Here is a 21759-nt window from a genome sequence, read left to right as displayed (position 1 = left end):
ATTATCAGAATTATTTCCATTTAACACTCTGCCAATTGATTAATCAACTAGGCTAATCATTTTAGGTCTAGAGTTCTGGTTTGTTTCTGGGTGCCTGGGGAAATAATGAAACAATGTTTAGTGGGGGTCAGTAGGGGCCCAACAACATTTTTTTTTTTTTTTTTTTGCGGTCACTGCTCAGTTTTTTCACACCTCATAAGCCCTTCCTTTCTCTCTAGCTTCAGGAACTGTCAAATTAAAAACAGGCGCATACAGGAAGTACTGAGGCTTTTGCGTCAAATTAAAAGCATAATGTCACTTACAAAAAATCGTGCAAAAATATTACTCAGACCCCGAGCAACAGTAAAAATGTGTCAGTTCAGTAAGTGAAAAATAATAATATTAATGATTATTTTTCCTTCCTTTTAATACTGTTATTGTAAAATGAAAGGATCATATTTTCTACTTTGAAATTTAACCGGAAGCCACTATTCTAGCTAGACATCGATCTGATGATCGCCATCGGCCGACGCCTACTATTTGGAAGCACGGTAAGTGAAGAATACACTGTATAATTACCATAAAATGAATTTGTTTAGCCAGGTAAACAATTTTGTGACCTCAGTCTTTCCCGCTTTAAGTCGAGACAACGACTTCTTATGTCAAATCTTTGACTGCTGAGCGAATAGCAGAAACATTTCGAGCGAAGTTTTATGTGGAATGGCGGTGAGAAGGAAGTTAATATTTTAGCTCTCTGAGAGCGCTTGTATAGCCTCGGAAGAAGTAAAAGCATAATGCGAGATATAGGTTAGATTTCTATGGATGTTACATGGGGAAAAAACGATAAAAACAACGATCGGCACCACAAAAAGGTGGGTTAGATAGGCTGCTGTTACTGTAAGTTTGTCAGTACAGGTCACCAAACTCTTTTAAAACCGCACATACGCCTATTGAAGCCAGATGTCTCTGATTAAAACAACTCTTTTTTTTTTCCTTTTCCCCCGCTTGTAGTTTTTGAAGTAGTACCGGCTATGGCGGGACGCTTTTGTTTTTAAAGGAAGCCTTCTGACATGACCTCTTTGTCTCACTTCTAAGAAAAAAGAAATACCATTTATGATAATCCGAAAATAAACATAAAAGAAGAATGCCAGTGGATGCAAAAAGTACATTCGGAGACATGATACACATGTAATACATTAGAAAACGGGGAAAAGATGTGATTTCTGACTATTCTTACCTCACTATTTACCAACTGTAGCTAGGAGTCCTCATAATAGAAGTTATAATGTTCATTTCATGTTGTCCAGTATTGATCTGTTTAAAGTTATGCCACTGTCAGCTCCTATCTGCTTAATTAAGCCATCATTAGCTCATATATGCCAGATTTAATGGTTTACATCAGTCATCCCTCACAGGTATTGTGCTGTAAGTTGAGAGCAAGTTCTGGTGCTGCTTCTTTGCATGGCACACATACGTACTGGACCAGTTTTGGCCCAGAGTCAAATACCTGGCCTGCATTTACAGCCAAGCAGCCCTGGCCCGGGTCCTTTTTTTGAAGGAGAAACTAGTGGTGTCCTGTTAGCGCAAATGTCCTATTATCCTTTCATCTGCAAAATAGAGAGAAAGTGCAGGAAATTATTTGTATAAAATCTGTTCACTACATACATCATCCAAATAAAAAAAAAAGTAGGCTGCCATTCCTTTACCCTTTGACACTGTACAGGAGTTCGACTGCACAGCTGTGTTAGAATACAATGTACATAATACCACCACTCATGTAGAGCTGCTACAATAAATCGCTTTATTTTGGTCAAATTTTAATAAAAAATGCCAAACATTTGCTGGTTACAGCTACCCAAACGTGAAGATTTGATGCGTTTTTTTTTTGTCGTACGTGACAGTAAACTGAATGTCTCTGGGTTATGTTCAGGCAAAACAAAGCATTTTAAGATACCACCTTGGGCTGTGGGAAATAATAAAGGACGTTTCTCAGTGTTTTCTGTAGCGATTAATGGAGAAAATAAAGGGCAGATTAATTGATAATGAAAATAATCATCAATTGTAGCCTTACACTCATCTAATTTAGTTTTATGAGAATTTTCTCTCCATTTATGTTCAGTTTATGCGTTTTGGACCTTTTTCCATTATTATTAGTGATATGGAAGGGGATGTGCGCTTTTGATCAATTTTCACATTTGTATGTTGAATGTAGGGCTGAAACTAATAATTATTTTCATTATTAGATTATCACATTATTTTTTAGATAAATCAATCCATCTTTTTGTCTATAAACTGTCAGAAAATAGTGAAAGATGCTCAATATAATTTCCCAAAGTTTAAGGACACGTCTTCAGATTTCATGTTTTGTCTGACCAACAGTTCAAAACCCAGAGGTATTCAGACAAACAGCAATATTAATTAACAAGATGAGATCTTAATGTCTCCTTACATTTTCTTACCTAATCCAGAATTGTCAATGAAAATGATCTTTGTTTTTGTTTTTTTTAAAATCCCACAATTCATTTACAGAACATCTTCAGAGGGCAGAGATGACTCCATGATGTAACCGTCCATACTGAATGACATGCCATAGAATCGTTTTTGGGTTATTTACCGAAATAAAACCTATTTTTTCATTGTAGTAAACAGTGAGGACATAAGGGGAAGTTGTTAAGAGACAGAAAAAGGTGTGACTAAATCCTGTGAGTAGCACTTTAACCTGTTTATGCAATCAAAGTGTGCAGCTTTTGTAAATGCCCTGGACATGTGTGGTGCAGGACATTTTCCTATGAAGCAGCCGGCGTTTCCCTCGCGGAATGCTCAGCTGTGTGTGCTCTGTGGCCAACTTCAGGTTGAGTCCCTTTTCAGTGTCCTTACTAAAAGCTTTGGAATTTCATTAATCTGTGTGGGTGTACAGCAGAAGTCGGCTCAGTAGAGCAACCGACTGTATGTGGCGGTAAGCTCAGGGTTTCTCTGCAAAACTAGATTATAATGGATTGCACCCGCTTGTATTTAAGGCTTAAGGTCATTGTGTGTTTAATCTCAGCTGCAAGTTAATTAGGTAAATATGTACATTCCGATGTAAACCAATGCAAAAGCCTTGCAATAGCTCTTATTGCTTATCTCTGTGAAGCTTATAGTGTTCGGGTTTTTGTTGACACTGTTAGAGAAGTGTTGATTCAGCTTGATTGCAGATTTGAAGGCAGCAGTTAGTGGTAGTGTTGTATTGGATTGTGTTCAATTTACAGAAAAGTAATTACTATTTTGATAATAAATTACTCGTCTGTTTTTTTTTTCATGTCTGTTTTCTATCACTATAAACTGAATACCAAACTAAAACTGCAACAAATGATTATTTTAGTTATCGACTAATCTACCCATTGTTTTTTCATTTAATCAATTTGTGTATAGAAAGTCAGCAGATAGCACAACATGCCCATCACAATTTTCCAGTGCACAAGGTAACATCTTAAAATTGTCTTGTTATTTCCAACCAACAGTCTCAAACTCAAAGATATTCAGTTTACTATCAAAGAAGAAAACCAGGACATGTTCACATTCAAGAGGCTTAACCTGATGGATTTTTGCTCATAAAATTACTTAAATTATGAATCTATAATGAAAATAGTTGCAGATAAATCTATCTACTAACCGAGAAATTGTTTCAGGTATAGATAAAAGGATTAATTGAGAGGATATTTGGCAGACTAATCAATAATAAAAAATAATTGTTAGTTGCATCCCAAATTGCATTATCTCACTATATGCTGCCATATTACTGCTATATTGTGTTCAGCCATGGTGGCTATTGCAGCTAATACCTACTACTCATGTATTACTCTCTTGATTCAAAAAGAATCACTGTTGCTGGAAATATGAACCATGGCATTTCAATTTCCCTTTTTTTCCTAGAAATTGAAAAAGTTTTGAATCAGCCGGCGACTAATAGAATAGCACAACAAAAATCCTAACTGGCTACAACAGTTTCCAGAATCTGAGATATTGTTGTCATGACAATAAACAGTCTCCTATCACGAAGGAAGCAGTGAGCAACTTTAGCTTTTCGTTTATGACTTGTAGCAGAGCCTCTCAAGCGGTATTCTGAATTTCCTGCATTCTGTGTGATATATGTAAGTAGTTTTGCTGCTGGGAAAAAAAAAAAAAAAAGCAACCGAGATTATTGCAGATAGATACAGAGAACACCTCACATTTCAAGTGACAGCTCATAAGCTTGCTCCAAAATCTCCTGAGGGCAAATATTTTCCATAAGAAGAACCTCATAATATCAGATATCAGATTGTCATTTGTTTTGAAAAAGAGAGTGAGTGGTTTGCTGTTTCAAGAAAGCTGCATTGTCGTTGTTATTACTTTTAATGACAGGATATATAGTGGAGAGTGTGTGTGTGTGTGTGTGTGTGTGTGTGTGTGTGTGTGTGCGTGTGTGTGTGTGTGTGTGTGTGTGTGTGTGTGTGTGTGCGTATTAATTAATTAATTAGCTGGCTAATATCCTCATTAGGATGTCAGAGCTCATGAGAGGTCAGAAAACTCTTTACCTTTCATTTAGTGTTGTGGGTGTGTGCAGAAGATCAGAAACTCATCCCAAATTGCAGAGTGTCTCTTTTAACGTTATGCATAGACCTTTTGACTTTGACTTTAGCGAACATCTTATTCGCCCATATTCTTCTTTTAATTTGAATTTGATACTACTCTGTAATGATGATGTCCATCATTTCTTCTTAGCGTAAATAAAATTGACAATATCTTGATAGGCGTGGGCTGGAGAGAGCTGACGTTCTGGTTTTGTCACTGTCCATAGTTCACATTGATCATCAAAAGCATAACCAAACATTTCATCCTTTCATCTAGTCAGAGGGAAGAGCAAGTAAGCCAGCCCTGGTGGAGGGAACAGAGGGAGGGGGGAATATGGGGAAGTGGAGATGCATTTCCCATAAGTCATTGTCAGCCAGCTCCTCCCCCCCCCCGTTGGCTGAGAGCCAGCATCAGGCAGAGCAGAGAGCAGAGTAACAGGGGCCGAGCCAAGACATTGCTGAGAATCAGACCGTGAAGGACGAGGCAGACACACAGAGCACCTAGTTTTCCTAATGTAGAAGACAGGTTATTCAGAGCGGGAGAGCGGATCACAGTTCAGACTGGCATCCGTCGGTACGCCTACACACCCCTTGGCCTCACACATACACAGAGTTGTTTTTTTGGTTATGTTTATTGCAGTGGGTTTTTCTCTATTTCCTTTCCACGTAAATTCATTGGGGTGTGGTGTTGCGCCGTGCTTTCACAGCACCGGTTGCAGCGTCTTAAGAAGGAAGTTGACAGTTGAATTGCTTCGCACTAGATAATCTTGCAGTGCATGAAGTCGGGACACAAGGTAATGACATTACTGAACTTAAAGAGCTTTAATTGAAATTTGACAACAGTTTGATGTCAGGTTTTCTTTAGTATTACTTGTCTTATTATTGCTAGTTATTACTGGGGTATTTTTATGGCAGCCAAGCGATCGCTTTACTCAAGATCTCAGGATTAATTCTTGTAGGACCTCTGTCACGAATATCTGTATGTAAATGTGCAAAAAGAGTTAAAAGTTGAGTGACAGGTATGATGCTGCGATCAAGTGTAGCAGACACAGTGATGCAACATGCTGCAACTATTAATACTACTAGTTCTAATTTTCTTTGTGCCTTTCGAACCTTATTCAAATGTATTTCACCAGGGCTGACTTGAAAGCAGTGTGTTTGAGTGTGTCAATTTTACAGTGATACACTACATTGCTTTCTCCAAGCCACAGGCAGGCAATAATGCAAATCTCTATTGGAAATTCAGCTCGGCCGTGCCTAATGTGCAGTAGTTCTCTTCCTCTGACTGAAAAAGAGTTACTTGCGTTTAACACAGTTGCAACTGTTAACACAAGGCCAGCGTTGAGTTTCCTGTATTATCTGCCGACCGCAAACTTTCAAAATTTCAGGTCATTTCGATCATCAAGTGATCATCGTGCTCCTGAACTGACAGGGCACAGTTGAGTTTGTGAAACTTTTTTAAAAAGCTATAAAGAAGCAGATTGATATGTACTTATCCATAGTACGAAACCTGTCATTGTCGCATTGCAGTGTGTGCATATCTCTGTTGACAAGAGTAAAGATCTTGTGCCTTAGGCCGTGTGGTATTAGCCGAATGCCCCTTAAAATAAACAAACCAATATTAAGAACTGAATTAAGAATCCAATGAAAACCAGCAAACAAATACATTAAAGTTAGTGGAGCTTTTAACTTGAAAATAACCAGTATATATTAGGTTGTCACTCTCCAGTTTTTTCACATTAGCCGACAGCAAAAAAACCCTTTGTTGCAATATGGGGAAGCAGTTCTCACAAACTTCACAATATTTATAAAGGTCACTCACTGATGAGTTCAGGCAGGGACCATGTGATGTACTGTATAGAAAGGATGTGTTGTTGTGCTGTGTCACATGTTCAACTAATTCAGTTTTGATTTTGGTAAAAATCGATTAAACGTGCAGTCTGTAGAGCAGACAAATGTATTGCCGTTGCATTTCCATCGTAAAATATTTTAAACTGGAGCTGCAGTGATAAGTTGATTAATAAATTAGCTGATGGACAGAAAAAAATGAATCAGTAGTGATTTTAGTAATCAAATAACCATTCAAGAAATGTTTTTAAAGCAAAAATACTATACATACATGTATCCTGCTTCCAGCTTCTCAAAGGGCTTTTCAGATGGTTTTCTTTGACATATATGATAATCATTGGGTTTTCAGCATTTTTGTAGACAGACCCATTAATCGAGAAAATAATTGACAGTTTAATTGCCGCCTCATTAGTTGCAGCCCAACTTGTTTTCATTTTAAAAAGTATCATGAAACACAGTCTGTATGTCTTCAGTCAACTCCAGTAATCTGCAAACATATTTGATCAGTTCTTTCTCAGTGAGACGGTAACATTGAGGGTTTCCTAAAAAATTACACCAAGATTTCAGAAAAGAGCCACACAGAGGCTCTAAGCATATGTGGTCAGTTATTATAACAATTATTTCTTATTTGGCATTAATTTGGTCATTTAAGTTGAAGACAGAATCTGAAAATAGGATGCGATCGTGGAGAAAGCCCTCGACTTATCAGTTGCCTGTGATATTCTCTCTTTGCAGACCCAGCAGATGAAATGGCGGTGAGGCAGAGGATTTTCAACTCAACAGCACCATTCTCCGGGACACCCCAGACTGAGCTGAAAGGGTCATGCCCATCTTGCTCCGCCGTTGACCAGGAGACAGAGGAGGAGGAAGAGGAGGGGAAGGACAGCAAAATGGGCTACCCACATTTAAACCCTCTACTAAATAAGCTCTTGACACATGGAACTGCAGAGCAAGTAGGCAAAATGCCATTGAAGACCTCCACCATCATTGCCCAGGCTGAATGTAAATATATCTTTTTGATTTTTAAAAAAAAAAAATAATGCAACACATCAAATAACTGTGCCTGGACAGAATTTAACATTAACACCGTGTCCCCCTCAGGTGAAACCCAGGACTCCCAAGAGTTTAGTCCATCTTGTTTCGAACGATCCTTTGTTGCCTCCCCCAACTGCTTCACCAGCAGGTATGACATTACCTTGACAACATTGCCTGCATTTCAAACTTCATATTCATTTACCTCAGTTTTACTGAATTGTTTAATGCCATGTCTGGGATTCATATTGTCATACTGGGATGTCATGGGATTCGTTTTTTTTTTTTTTTATTATTATTTATTTATTTTTTTCTTTGCATCAGCCTTTCCTCAGAGCACAACAACGTGGCGTGCCCAACAACGGCCTCCGTCCAGGAGCCGAGCAGCTCATCCGCACAGCTCAAACCCAGAAAAAAGAACAGGAAGAGACAGAAGCGGAAGGGGAAGAATAGGCTGGAGAAGAGGAGGGAGAAGCAGCGGCACAGACATCGAATGCCTTCTGGAGTCCCTGAACAGGAGAGTGGAAGTTCTCTGGTCCAGATCTTGGTGAGAACTGTGGTTATTCTTCACATATCATTGAGACTTACATGTGAAAAAGCTATTGAAACTGCAAATAAGAAGTAGGGTGGTACCTAGTAAACCCTTGTATTATTAAAAGAACTGAGAGTACTCGCAGTGTTTTCCTTGTGAATCATCTTCAAGGATAAATTGAAACATTCTTTGGCAGACGGAGGCTCGATCTCCAGACATTCCCATGCAGACATTAGCTTTCCTGTGTTGTGGAGGTGGATCGCTGAGTTCAGACAAAGCCCTCTGGACAAACACACATGAGAATGTAAACATCATGTAGTCTTATCGACAAAGCTTTTTGTTTGTCTCCTGTAGGAGGAGTCATCTCTTGGAGGGAGAAGCCGCCTCAGTTCTTCCTGCTGTAGCAGCATCGAAAGCTCAGAGGAGCAGGACAGAGGGCCTCCTCTCTACAGCCGACAGATTTACAACACAGGCTCCAGCTGCTCTCTTCTGAACTGGGGGGACCAGGTCTGTGACCGCTTCTCCAGTCTCTCTCTCATCGGGCAGGGCAGCGACTCGGACTCCCTCAGCAGCTTGGGAGACTGCTCGCTGGCCCTTGCTGGCCTCAGGGGCAGCGTCAGTCAGGGGGACTCATGCTACGCAGGGCCCTTTTTCAAAGATGTGGAGAGGGATGCAAGGGAAGAGGAAGATGAGCTCTCAGCAGCTGATTCTGTCCAAAACGAGGGAATAATCTTTTACAATGATGTACGTTCTGCTTTACTTCAGTCTACGTCCGCTCTTCTTTCTGTTTAAAATGTGGTTCAACCACACTAACTTGTTTCTCTCTTTACCTGACAGAAAATTCAGCCTGTGGACTCTGAGTACAAGGAAGGGAGGGAGTTTGTCCTCTCACATTTTATCAAGGAAGGCTCCTATGGTGAAGTGCACGGTGCTCAAGATGTCAACACAGGCTTCAGATTTGCGGTCAAAAAGGTAACACAGAGCATATCCCACTCTTTATTTTTTTCCGTTGCCTGGTTTAAAAGTGTTCTCTGCGACTGATTAATCATCTGTTCCGTCGTTTCATCACAGATCGCCCTGAAGAGGTTCAGCAGTGAGGAGGTGGGTGCGTGGAGTGCCCTCAGATCTCCTCGCGTGGTGGAGCTCTTTGGAGTGGTCAGAGAGGGGCCCAATGTTGTCCTCTTCATGGACCACAAATCTGGTAAACATTTCTTCCCTTTTACACAAAGCACATTCTGACAAGACTCACTGCTGCTGTTCCAATGGAGAAGGAGGATGAAAGTAGTTCAGTAGGTGTACTGTGAGGATAACAAAGTTCGAGAGTACAGAAATAGGGATGTGATCGCTGTCGAGATGTGGAAGTGGGTGGTTCTGGGATGCTAGATATGACTACTGAGCTTCCTTGAAGCAAAATTACACCAAACATCTGTAATGGGAGATGCAGGCTCGATAAACACAATGACAAACCTCACAGTTTTTTCCTTTGTCAGCAAACTCTGCTTCTGCTTCAAATGTTTCTTCACAGGCCATAATAGCAGAAGGAAGATTTGAATCAGATACCGTGCATTGGTAAATTTTAACAAGACATAGTCCTTGTCCTGATTTGACCTTATCTGTTATTAATTCCAGGCTCTCTGGGCCAGCTGATAGCCGAGCGTGGCAGGCTGCCAGAGGATTTAAGTCTCCACTACCACTCACAAGTCTTAACAGCGCTGGAGTACTTGGTGAAGAAAAAAGTGGTCCACCTAGATATTAAAGGTACGTTATACCAAACAGATTGCTTTTTCACAGATATACAACAGTTAAACTAATGTTCAAGTCTCGTCTGAGTTATTCTAAAAAGTCAAAACACGAATGGTGATTGTGCCATTATGAAAACTGATTTGATCTCTTGAAGGTGTATCCTTTAGCCTCATAATTACTGATTGACATATAAGTTATATCTGAAATCCCTCCAACACTATTATAAAGATCTACAGACATAAAAAGGACTTTTATTTCAATTTGTCCTGAAGCCACAAAGTGTAACCTCAAATTAACTAAATTAAGACCAATATCTAAAGAGATACGTCTCTCAAAAGTCTTTAAACCGTTGTCAGTATTTCCTATATGTAATATTTTTGTTGTCTGGTACAACAGAAAAAGATTTTCTGAAATAAAGCAAAAGCAAACCAAGAAGCAGATTTTGTTACCTTTTTCCCAAAACAAGTGAAAACGGAATCTTTATGTCTTTATTGTCTACATTTCAACAATGAATAGTAACATTCCAGTGTCCTTCTAGATACTGCCACTCTATAATTTTGTAAAAATTGTTTTTATACAATCCACTGCCTCTAGATCGAGGAATTATCTAAAATTTGGTTGTAAGTGTCAAGACAAAAAAAGTAACAACAGTGATTACACCGAAACACATACTTCAGATGTTGGAATGAGCCCATCAACACTTTCAAGCTTAATTTCAACAGCAGTAATTGCACAGCTCAAAGTATTAAAACAAAGCAAAACTAAATTCGTCAGCTTGACTTTTACTTGTGGTACCTAGTGAAAAACAAAAACATACAGAGAGATCAAGTCTGATTTTTAATAAGTTCTCATCAGAGGATTCTGTGCCCTTGTGCAGCTGTTGTGTGGAACACAAGTGTCACACAGTCTAGATTTGATCTTCAGCACCTGTGTTGTGAAACCAGATTACCACAGAGAAAAAGACGAGCTGGGAATTTCCCACAGTGTGACTCACCGCTGCTCTTTAGAAACGGCGCATGTGCACAGAATCAGGAGAGCAAGAAAAAAAAGGGAGCGATCGAAACGGAGGGGGGGGCAGGAAGTAGTTAGAGAGAGAACAACAGGAGAAAAAGTACAAGGACAGAGAGAAGGCAGAGGATGAAACTAAAATGGTATGGTATAACTAAAAGGTATTAAAAAAAGGAAAAGAAAACAGGGAACTACGTTAGAGGAACAAAAAAAAAAACAGACAAAAACTGAAGGGCAGACAAAAAGCGTGATTGTGCTGTCGCAGCTCAGGCGCCACCTGGTGTCTGTAATGCCTCAGGAAAAACAAGGCAGTAACGTCAAAATCTCTTTATCTCCTGCCTGTTTACTAGTCTCCACATTCATTCCACATTAAAGCTTTTTTCGACCGCAGCTGTCCATCAGTGATTTCATATTTCCCTTTTAGTTGGCTCCTTTGTCTGTAGGCCGTTTTATGTTTGTGCAGCTGCCCAGTTTCCAATTATGTCATCGATACTCTAAACTACACAGCACAAGTCATGGAAATCAGCCAATTGTCACTGAGAGCAATGAGCAGTGTCAAGATTAGTCAAGTCAAGTCAGTTTATTTATAGAGCACATTTAAAAACAACAAATGTTGACCCAAGCAGATTAATGCAGATTAATGCAGTGGATGACTGCCTCTGTTTGTTTCCCACAGCTGACAATGTGCTGCTGTCGGAGGACGGTAGAGACACCTTCTTGTGCGACTTCGGACACGCAGAGAGACTCGACAATCAGGGACAGAGCCTCAGTGTGTCCAACGGTAAACACTGTGAAACGGCAGCAATTCAGTTAGGAAGATGTGTAATTTATCCGCTTCCGGGTCTTAATCCATTGTTTTCCCAATGTAATTCAATGCAGATCTGAAGGGCACGGAGACCCACATGTCCCCTGAGATCGTTAAAGGGGAACCCCGCGGAGCCAAAGCAGATGTGTGGAGCAGCTGCTGTATGTTACTGCACATGCTCAACGGGTGTCAACCTTGGACGAGATACTACACCTGTATACTTTACCTGAAGGTATCCTTTACACGAAGCCACACCCTGCTGTTTCAACCCAGATGTTCAGCCTGCTCCTCACGGTATTCATATCCAACCATGACCCAGTCCACCTTTTTGTGACGGTTACAGATTGCTAACAAGCCTCCGCCTCTGAGAGAGATCCCACCTGACTGTAGCCCCCTCACAGCTGAAGTTCTTAAGGCAGGACTCCAGAAGGATCCAGCCAAGAGAGCATCAGCGTCTGTCCTCAAAGAAAAAACTGACAGAGCTCTGAGTGAAGGTAACTAAGCTTGCACTGAGAAGCGAAAACCCTGCCTGAGAGGATAATAACAGGTTAATAGCAAATAACTAATAACTAACCGCTCACCGCATCACTTGCTGCTGCTCATTAGCTTATTTCTTTGAGCTCATTATGGTAATAGTTGAAGGTCATCTCAACATTTTTATCAACTTAAATCTTGACTCATCTGGAACATGGTGACGGAGAAGAACGTTGAGAGGAACTGCAGTAAGAAAATTACCTTGAGACTTTAAAAGTGAGGGAGACCAAAAAAAAAAAAAGTGTAGGGACCTAGCCCGAGTGGAAATTTCGCCCTTGAATGCATCATCACGAGCAGTTTGTTAAGAGTTAATGTACTGTGTTTGTTTGACTGCAGTTGGAGGACTCACCAGCCCAGTGAAGGGACCCTACACCGAGCCCCTGTGCATTGCCAACGAACCGCCTGACTCCCTGCAACTCATCAATAGCAGTGTTGACTATGACGATGAGGTGGACCACCGAGAGTCTGTTGAGAAAGTGATCAGAGCAGGGAGGAGGACGGAGGAACTAGATGATGAGGAGGAAGGGAAGGAGGCTGATTCTAACGAGTCAAAGAGGGGCTCGCCGTTCTGTCCACAAATGCTGATCCCTGAGCCAAACCACAAGAGGAGCAACAAGATAACCACTGTGTCTGAACTTGAGCTGCGTAAACTGGAGCGAGGTGGGGTACCTCTCAGTCTTCTGCTTCCTGTGTCCAGTCAAGTGTTCGTCTGAACTCTGCTCACGGTTCTCACGTTTTTCTTTTGCAGATTTCTACCTGAGCAGTCTGTCCCAGCCTCAGTCTGCTGAGATGCAGGTGCAGCTCTTGTCTTGTCTCAGCAGTGAAGCTTATACGAATTGGGAACCGTGGGACAAAAAGGTAACCCAAAATACACAACTGAGTGCAGCTCTAATTTACTTCACAGTATGCAGAAGATAAATGGTTGGAGTGAGATTGATTACTGGGAAATAAGGATCTGAGCTACCATCGTCTTGCTACACATAGATGCAAAATTCAGTATAATTCAATATGAAAATACTCCTGAAATTCTTTAGCTTCTTTAGTATTCATCCCTTTTGGCTGAAGTATTAACAGACTTATTGTTTGGCTTGTGTCTCTGTTTTTCTTTTAATGTATCCCAGGACTCTGGCCGCTGGTCCCTGAGCCCAGGAGACGATTTCAGCTCTGGTGTCTTCTCCTACAACAGTCAGCCAGATGTGCAGGTCTTCAGTATGGATCTGCTGGGTCACACACAGATACCACCACCCTGTTGTTTTGAAGGTGAGATGAGAAACATTAACATTTCTCTTCTTTTAATTGTAACATGTGAGACCATTTCCCTCACATCGTGTTCCTCTCCAATATGCGAATGGCTCAGGGGTGGATGTCTGCATCAGAGACTTCAGCAGGAGAAGCATCCGGATCAGAGAGACCCGCCGGGTGAAGGTGGGCCACATCGCCACTGGAATCAGTGATCAGGTGAGGGCTAGCAGCATCACACGCTCATGTGTGAAGGCAGCAATTCATGCTGGTCCGTTTCAGTGTTTGTAAAGGGCAAGGTTTTAGTCGTTTAAATGCTCACGTGTGTTTCTCCGTTTTAGATCTCTGAGAGAGTTTTTACTCTGGAGACCCAGCAGGGCCACCAGATTGCTCACGATGAGGAGGTGCAGGAGTCTGGTCTGGAGCTCTGCTGTGTTCCTGCTCCAGACTTCAGCCTCGCCTGGAAGTGGAGGATCAGAGACGGAGTACTGGAGACGAGATAGACCCGACAAGTCTCTCCTTCCATCAGCCGCAGAGTCATCTTAGCCGTTTGATCATATCGCCTCGTGTTGAACTGCTTTAAAGATGTGCCTTTCATTTGTCTTACTGTGCAATGCATTCATGAAGGGTAAAAAAAAAAAAAATCCACTTGAAAAGCCTTTTTAGCAGAACTGCCTCATGTTTTTAAATGCTATAATGGGAGTTGTTACGTAGCTTTTTGTCTTCTAAGTACCCACAACTCAGGGTGCTGAGCATACTGTGATGTTTCTTTGTTGCTTGTTCTTATAACATGTTAACATGGGAGTCAGTAAACAGTACACTGAACTATGCAGTGTGATACATTATTGATCTCACTTATAAACTGCATTCATTGATTAATTAGTTCACAATCCACAGAGTTAGCATCAAAATTCCAGTTGTATTCTAATTACCATGTCTGGGATTTACTTTGTGTCCAAATAATATCACATGAAGTCAAGCATAATCGCCATTTCTAGGCTTTAAATGCTGTTTGGATGTTGTTTCAGTCTTTCTTTTTAGGCTCCGTGCCTCAAATCAAAATTATGCCCACAAAAAAATATTAAGTAGTCACTTATTTGTCAGGCTAATCTTGTTTGGCCAAACTAATTCCTCAGCTTTACTCATTAAAATTTCACCTTGAACAATTTGGCCCACTACAGTCTTAAAAGGTTGAAAAGTCTTACTTGAAGTTACCTGAAGTACTTTAACCCTGGATTTCCATGACATGTGCTATGGATATCCACGACCCCACAGGTTGAATCTCAGTGGTCATGGGTGGCCATATTGACCTGTCCTCCACCACCGTTATCAGGCAAAAATTTCTACCTTTGCACGAGCGGTATCGAAATCAAATGAACAGATTACCATATAATTCCCTAAAAAAAACATTCAGGCTCCTCATAGTATGAACCCTGTCCATTTTGGACACTCAAAAAAAAAAAAAAAAAAAAAACTTACCTACAGGTCAGAATATCTTATAATATATAACAGAAAACGAACCAATTTATAATCTAGCTGCCAAGGAATAAACTTTTTTCTAATAATAAATAGCAAATCTTGAAGCAAACCCCTCCAACACACACACACTTTTATTGTGACAATTTAATACAAATATTTGAATAATAAAATCTTGAGTATGTGATGAATCTCGCAACCCCCTGGGAGTCTAATGGTACTGCTGTACCACCATAAAAATAAATAATCCTCATTCCTCAAGTAATTAATGCATTTCCATATCCACAGTAACAGTTAAAAGATTTATTTTTCGTATTATAACATACAGGGTCACTGCAAAAAGATTTTAAGGGAGACTTCAAACTAATTTCAGCTTTACAAATGCGATAGAAAACAGTGAAAATTTGAGAATATCAAAGTGACTTCAGAGTAAAAAAAACACCAAGGCACTGACAAACAAGAAAAATGTATAAAAAGCCTTTTGCTGTGTTGATAAGATTGAACTCTGAATGACTCAGGTAAAAATACAGTACTTTGAACATGTGTAAAGTGAGGTAAGCATCTGTGAGCAATCCAGTGCTTTCTGTGTCTGCAGTGCAACTTCTCCCATAGACTAGAGGAAGCATCAGATCAAGACTTGTGGCTCCATTCACAACAGTCAAAAATAATTGTCAAGATTTATCTTACTGGGAGTCGCAAAATCTCCAAAAGACAGCGTATCACTGATTGTTACACACAGCAGGAATTTAGATTCAGTTGTCTGTCACTTTTGCTAAAATGAAAGGACTTTTTTACAAAAGTCCTTGCTGTGGCACTTTTGTTACCCACTGAAATACGGCTGAGTTGTGCATTTACAGGAAGAAAAGGGAGAGATTACTTGGGTTTTTTAAAACCAAATTATCATCAGAGATGTCATTACTCTATATCTATATCATAGTTTTGCTAAATCTGATAATTGTTTGCAAAAGTATCTCTTCTTAACCTGAAGGGATGTGACCCTCCGACACGTTCACTGCCAGCAGATCGTTACAGATTTACACCAGTAAACACTCACAAATACATATGAAGATGGAATTTGTAGTATACAGACACCGTAATGAGATGGATGGAGAGAGTAGGAAAATTAGAAAAGCAAGTTTGGTGGAACAAAAATAAAACTACAATGAAACTCTGAACTTCGTGAGAAAATTTCAGTCCATATATCTTTTAAGGGCAGAAAACAGAATGCAGTGACTTTTTTTTTTCTTTTTTCTTAACTCTGTACCAAATAAAAAATAAATTAATTAAAATGCATTCCCTGTTCAAGTCTGACAACCTCTCCACCCACCGCATTTTGTGCATGTAATCATGCAAAGCTCACTTCCTCAGTGGCATAGGGATCATGGGTATGACAGCGTGTTCAGTCAATCTCCCAATCCTTAGACATGGATGGGAGGCAGAAGTGGTCCTCCTTGTCCAAATACAAGCTCTTCCTGTTCAACTTGTTCACTTTGCCATAACTCCTTTCCTTTGTCCCTCTGATGTTCTTTCATGTTTTTGTTCCTGTCCCCATTTCCCTCAGTCGCAGTTCTTCCTGTCTTGCTCCGGTCTGCTCTTCACATGCCCCTCACATCTTGCGAATAACTAGAACAGTGGTGAGAACACCAGCCAAGAAAACCCCCACTGTCTGCCATGTAGGAGTGCCAAAGTAGGAACGAATACCCTCCTAAAAATCATAAACAGACATGAATATTAACATATGTCTTACAAGAAATCAGGAGCAGAGGCTCAGTGACCGATCAAGGATGTGTTTGAAATGCGTTTGTTAAGTTAGCTCCTTACCCAGCCACCTTGGTCCCGGATCCAGTTGATCACATTATCCCGGAGGTAGTCCATGGTCCAGCTGATAATGGTTCTGATGATGTCAGGAACTTGGGTCACAAGAGCCTGAGAAGGTGTAAAGGGAAGAATCTTTAGATCTTTGTTATTCAACAATGATTCAATAATACAGATATGTCTTCTTTGTTTTGTTCCATATTGAACTGAAGTACAATAAAGCTACAGACGAGTGACAAATCAAAGGAAAAACTAAAAGTGTCTTAGTAAGGTGTTGGGACACCTCATGCCCCAAGAAAGGCTTAAATACGCCCTGGCATTGATTCTGCAAGTCTCCTGAATTCTACTGGAGGGATGACCACTATTCATCCAAAAGATATTCCCTCATTTGGTGTTTTGATGATGGTGGCGCAGAGCGCTGGTCCACAATCTCTCATAGGTGTTCAATTGGGTTGAGATCTGGTGACTCCGAAGGCCAGAGCATATGATTCACATCATTTTCATACTCAAACATTTCAGTGATGCTGTGTGTCCTATAATTAGGGGCATTGTCACCCTGTCTGCCCGCTAATTTTTCAGATTTTTCTTTAAGTTGTCGCCCGTCTGTACCTCACTTACTTTGATGACGAGACGACAGGCAAAGTAGAACAGTGCAACCACCCTGCCCCAGTTGAATTTTCCATCCGAAAAGATCTCAATGGCAACTCTCATAAACATGTCTTTTGTGGGACTGAGTGAAGAGTCATTTATCATCCTGGGAATACCAACATTTAGTAATTAGGGACAGGCTAATTATACACTTATTATTGGTAAAATCTTGTAATTCATAATAATTTTTTGCCTTGACTTTAATGGAACAGAGAGACAGACAAGTAGCCTACCTTTGGAGCTCTACATTTCCATCCAGCTCATCTCCAATCTGCTGCAGGCACTGGGCGAGCTTCTTGTGGTTTGGGTCACACAGCTCTCCTCCACCCAGCTGTGCCCTGGTCACTACAGTATTGCTGTCTCCATGCCTCCGAACCCGCTCATAGATGAAACTAGACAGACACAGATACACAATAATATGTATGATTTGACTGTTTGCCCAGGTCAGTAAAGAGGAGGTAAGGTTTACAGTATATACTTACTCCTTCAACAAAACAGTTCCTACTTCCAGTATCTGATCTTTGGTATTTCCTGAAAAACAAAGGTCATTTTCAAATCACCCAGATGCTGATGTAGCCTTTTTACAACCAAGGTTATCTCATATTAGAAATAAATTAGAGAATAACTTTAGAATCTGTGTTTATATCTATCAGTTCATCCTAAATCTAAGGTCACACTTTACACTCAGATTAGCCACACTTAAATAAGAAAACATGGTATTTTGTTGATTATTTGTGATTTCAGATTCACTACTGTGCCTTCCTCTTTATATCCTTTGTGTCAGTATGTAAAAGACCTCCGTGAAAGATATTTACAATGCTAGTTGTATATCCACAATGCTAGTTGGCTAAATGAATTAGGTTAAGTTAATTTTCCGAAGTTTTGGCTACATATTATTAGATATCTACCGATTCCGAGAGGCCGAAAGACTTTGGCATTTTCGACGTGAAGGGTGTCGCCTACTAATATCTATGTTTCAGTTTTGTTCAAACATATGTGCTAACTCACTGTTGTGGCTAATCAAGCTAACGCAGTGTACGAAATCGCAGTGTAACTGCTAGCTAACGTCAGGCTAGCCGTGGTTCAACTAATGTTAGCGCTAGCAAGCAAACAAGCTACAACCACAGAGCAAAAGTTAATTGTTAGTGTCACATTGTCTGTGTCTAACAAACTGATGTCGACAATGTCACAGTCAGTTTATTGTTATAATATAGTTGATGCTAGCTAGTACCTTGATCGCCGCCTCCCGGATGAGATGCCATTTTGTTGTCTGTTTAAATCACCTCCACTTCCGTACAATCATGTGACAACGTTTTATTTGTTTGCGAGAACTGTGGCCGCACGCTATCAGATTTATAAATCTTCACGGTGGCGAACGGGACCGACGTGATGTCGTAGCGTGACATCCGGGGCGGTGTGGTCATTCAATGTTTCCTACATTTCGAGATCTACTCACCGCAGCGTCACACGACGACCCCTTGGGAGAGCTCGGAGAACTCAAAACAAACAACGAATAAATAAGAAGCAGTGTTTAACTTGTTTCTCCGTCTATCAGTTGGAAACGTTTGTTAAACAAATAAAAAAAATTGTTAATTTTTTTTTTAGCCTCGCCTTTTCGCAAACGTCACTTCCCGTGCCTCGTGGTCTTCCGTCCGTCGCGCGCATGCATAGGCCTCTTTACGACTCGGCTGGCAAAGATGGCGGATGCACAAGTACGTTCGGAAAAACGGCGTGGTGAATTTAAACCGATATATATATTCATTTTTAATCAACTTATTAGGCAGGTTATTTTAGTATGTACCAATACATGCTCATTATACACGACCCAAGCCATTTCATTCCACACACAGGCTTCAGTAGCTGAAATTTGTTGTTGCCGATCTGCATACCCTCGTGTAACGTTGAACTAGCCGGGGTGCTAACGCTGTTAGCCTAGCCTGCTACTATTAACGCTCCCAAATAATTGCCTTGCCTTATTTATAGTGCCGATGGCAGCTATTCACAGCAGACTATTTTCCCTTTCATTTACCTGACAGTGAGTTGGGTAAGCGAAAGGCGACCTTCTTGGTTCATAAGAGGAAGTCAGCCCTGAACTGGCTAGCGAGGCTGGGAAGCGATCTGCTAGACGGGTCGAACTAGTGCACGAAAGTGCGGAGGGCAGAGTTGGGTGGTTTCGGTGTTGCCTGGCCTTAACGACGCTGACCTTTTTTGCTGCTCCACAGACCGAGAGGGCTTATCAGAAGCAGCCCACCATCTTCCAGAACAAGAAGCGTGTTCTGATCACCGATGGTGGCAAGGAGGGCAAGGAAAAGCTCCCCCGCTACCACAAAAGTGTCGGGCTGGGCTTCAAGACCCCAAGAGAGGTACTCATCGTCCCGAAACTTCTTCAGACTAATGAAGATAAATTGAAGTGTTAAGGTTCTTGATTGTATGCTGCAAGTGATGCTTTTTCTCACGATGGTCTTCCAAGCCTGCAGGGTTCTGACGACAATGCCTTCTGGCAAAACTGATGCAGTCACAAAGAGTTATAGATATGACCTGGTTTCGTTGCAGAGGAAAATGTTTAAGAGCGACCACACTAACATCACTGTCTTTTGTTTTCTCCAGGCTATTGAAGGCACTTACATTGACAAGAAATGCCCCTTCACTGGAAATGTCTCCATCCGTGGCCGTATCCTCTCTGGTCAGTTTAATGCCTAACAACAAACTTAAACACGAGGCCGCTGGCACTGGCTTGGGTTGCTGCAGTAGTGTTTGTATGGAGTCCATGATTTTGCCATTATTTAAACAATAAACGCTGCTGTGTTAAAACAATCAAGCTGCACACAAAGTTGCCTATTGATACTCAAATAATATATAATTAAGGATTATGTTACAAAATCAGGTGGGGGATGGTTCCTTTTTGGTATTATTCATGGTACAGTCTAGAGACTCACAGCCTTGAGACTGTGAAACAAAAATGGTTTAATTCCTGCACTAAATTTGATAGAATATCCACCATGGTACTGTTGAGTATTGAGGTCAGCTTAACACAAGGTATGCAATTTTGAGATGCAGATGAAGCAATCCAAGCCAGAACCAGCAGGCTAACTTAAAACAAACTACATACGGACAAGTTTGTGTTTTTTTTGGTCACTGTCCTACAAATGATGTTTTTTCTCACGATGGTCTTCCAAGCCCTCTGGGTTCTGACGACAATGCCTAATGGCAACACTGATGTAGTCTAGTGACAATAAATTATTTTAAATAAAACTGGAACGAGCAGTTTCTCAGATCTTCCTGGTGTTTTGACCTCTGGTTTGAGTGCCTGCTGTAATGTCCATAGGAAGCTGTTAATCACAAATTTTCACTCTGTTCTAAAGGTGTGGTGACCAAAATGAAGATGCAGAGGACCATCGTTATCAGACGTGACTACCTGCATTACATCCGCAAGTACAACCGCTTTGAGAAGAGGCACAAGAACCTCTCTGTCCATCTCTCACCTTGCTTCAGGTACTACACCTCTTACATGTTAATTTCAGGTTCTTACAGTCATAGCAAACATTAAACAATCTGATATTGATGTACTGTTTTTCAGACTTCGATAGTTCACAAGAAATGTATATGTACAAGGTCTGTGACATAGCGCAGTAATGTGCTTCTCCTCAGCCAAATTTGATCTCTGGCTTAATTTGGTAAATGTTATTTCTAAAGGTGTAAAACCTACATTTTCTTTCAACGAGCAGTGTGTCTGATCTATTACAGCTCACAGGAAAGTAAATATCACTAAATCAACACCTGTTTGATGCCATAATCTTACCAAAAAGTGTATAATATTTTGCTGCAAATGATGTTTTTTCTCACGATGGTCTTCCAAGCTCAGGAAGCTCTGACGACACTGCCTTTGGCAAACGCTGATGCAGCCCAGCTTTACACACTTCTGCTCAGACAGAGCTAAATCTTTATCTGCTTGACAATGGACGGAGATAACCCAGCCACCTGTTAATATCTGTGAGGGTTGTTTTTCTGCAGAGACGTCACAGTTGGCGACATCGTGACCGTCGGAGAGTGCCGACCACTCAGCAAGACCGTGAGGTTCAACGTCCTCAAAGTGACAAAGGCTGCTGGAGCCAAGAAGCAGTTCCAGAAGTTTTAGGCGTGTGACTGTGAACAGGAAAGCTGCTGTTGGCTTGACTTGTCTCATTGTCAAATAAAGAAACCCTTGTTTAAATAGCCTTTTTTTTTTTTTTTTAAAGTTTTTTAAAATTTGTCTTTCTCAGTCTAAAATGTTCAACTAAATAATACATGCCCATTGACTTATCTGCTCCTTTTTTTTTTTTTTCTTTTATTGATAATAGCTGTGGTGTTACACTGCATTTTACCAGTGGATGTGTTGTAAGGACTACAGATGGCCTCATATGCGAAAGAGATCATCTACTTTTTGATTAAATGGAGGGATATTTTGAACATCACATTAAGACTTGCTGATAAATTACAGCATCTAAAATCTGGTCTTAATATTCATTGAATAA

General features: G+C 40.6%; 3 protein-coding genes and 3 non-coding genes across 9 annotated transcripts; 5 read left to right on the top strand and 1 right to left on the bottom strand.

Moving 5' to 3' along the window:
• Positions 1-480: 480 nt before the first annotated feature.
• map3k14a (mitogen-activated protein kinase kinase kinase 14a) lies at positions 481-14137 on the top strand. 4 transcript variants are annotated; one of them, XM_040124224.1, is made up of 17 exons: positions 5030-5142; positions 5276-5362; positions 7152-7418; positions 7518-7599; positions 7773-7995; positions 8335-8724; positions 8818-8952; positions 9052-9181; positions 9610-9738; positions 11408-11512; positions 11611-11768; positions 11880-12030; positions 12407-12730; positions 12819-12928; positions 13192-13330; positions 13428-13528; positions 13651-14137. In XM_040124224.1, exons 3-17 carry the CDS (start codon positions 7166-7168, stop codon positions 13810-13812), a joined length of 2592 nt encoding a protein of 863 aa, XP_039980158.1. In that variant the 5' UTR covers positions 5030-5142; positions 5276-5362; positions 7152-7165; the 3' UTR covers positions 13813-14137. The 4 variants fall into 4 exon arrangements, with proteins under 4 accessions (XP_039980155.1, XP_039980159.1, XP_039980157.1 ...); XM_040124221.1 differs by lacking the exons at positions 5030-5142; positions 5276-5362 and adding an exon at positions 481-530; XM_040124225.1 differs by lacking the exons at positions 5030-5142; positions 5276-5362 and adding an exon at positions 573-851.
• A 936-nt stretch (positions 14138-15073) lies between these two features.
• On the bottom strand, positions 15074-18616 carry LOC120788415 (apoptosis regulator BAX-like). Its single transcript, XM_040124227.1, has 6 exons — positions 18480-18616; positions 17731-17779; positions 17482-17640; positions 17219-17354; positions 16607-16711; positions 15074-16490 (listed from the first exon to the last, which is right to left on the bottom strand). Exons 1-6 carry the CDS (start codon positions 18508-18510, stop codon positions 16392-16394), a joined length of 579 nt encoding a protein of 192 aa, XP_039980161.1. The 5' UTR covers positions 18511-18616; the 3' UTR covers positions 15074-16391.
• A 211-nt stretch (positions 18617-18827) lies between these two features.
• Positions 18828-21460, top strand: rps11 (ribosomal protein S11). Its single transcript, XM_040124228.1, has 5 exons — positions 18828-18960; positions 19471-19611; positions 19856-19931; positions 20611-20740; positions 21260-21460. Exons 1-5 carry the CDS (start codon positions 18946-18948, stop codon positions 21381-21383), a joined length of 486 nt encoding a protein of 161 aa, XP_039980162.1. The 5' UTR covers positions 18828-18945; the 3' UTR covers positions 21384-21460.
• Positions 19683-19767, top strand: LOC120788505. The gene has a single exon (XR_005707244.1). It is a non-coding gene; the product is annotated as a small nucleolar RNA SNORD35 (small nucleolar RNA).
• LOC120788504 lies at positions 20390-20474 on the top strand. Its single transcript, XR_005707243.1, has one exon. It is a non-coding gene; the product is annotated as a small nucleolar RNA SNORD35 (small nucleolar RNA).
• Positions 21070-21154, top strand: LOC120788506. Its single transcript, XR_005707245.1, has one exon. It is a non-coding gene; the product is annotated as a small nucleolar RNA SNORD35 (small nucleolar RNA).
• Positions 21461-21759: the final 299 nt, after the last annotated feature.

This window comes from Xiphias gladius, chromosome 3 (genome assembly GCF_016859285.1).
Source record: "Xiphias gladius isolate SHS-SW01 ecotype Sanya breed wild chromosome 3, ASM1685928v1, whole genome shotgun sequence".
Classification (NCBI taxonomy): domain Eukaryota; kingdom Metazoa; phylum Chordata; class Actinopteri; order Istiophoriformes; family Xiphiidae; genus Xiphias; species Xiphias gladius.
This window is presented reverse-complemented; position numbering and strand designations above follow the sequence as displayed.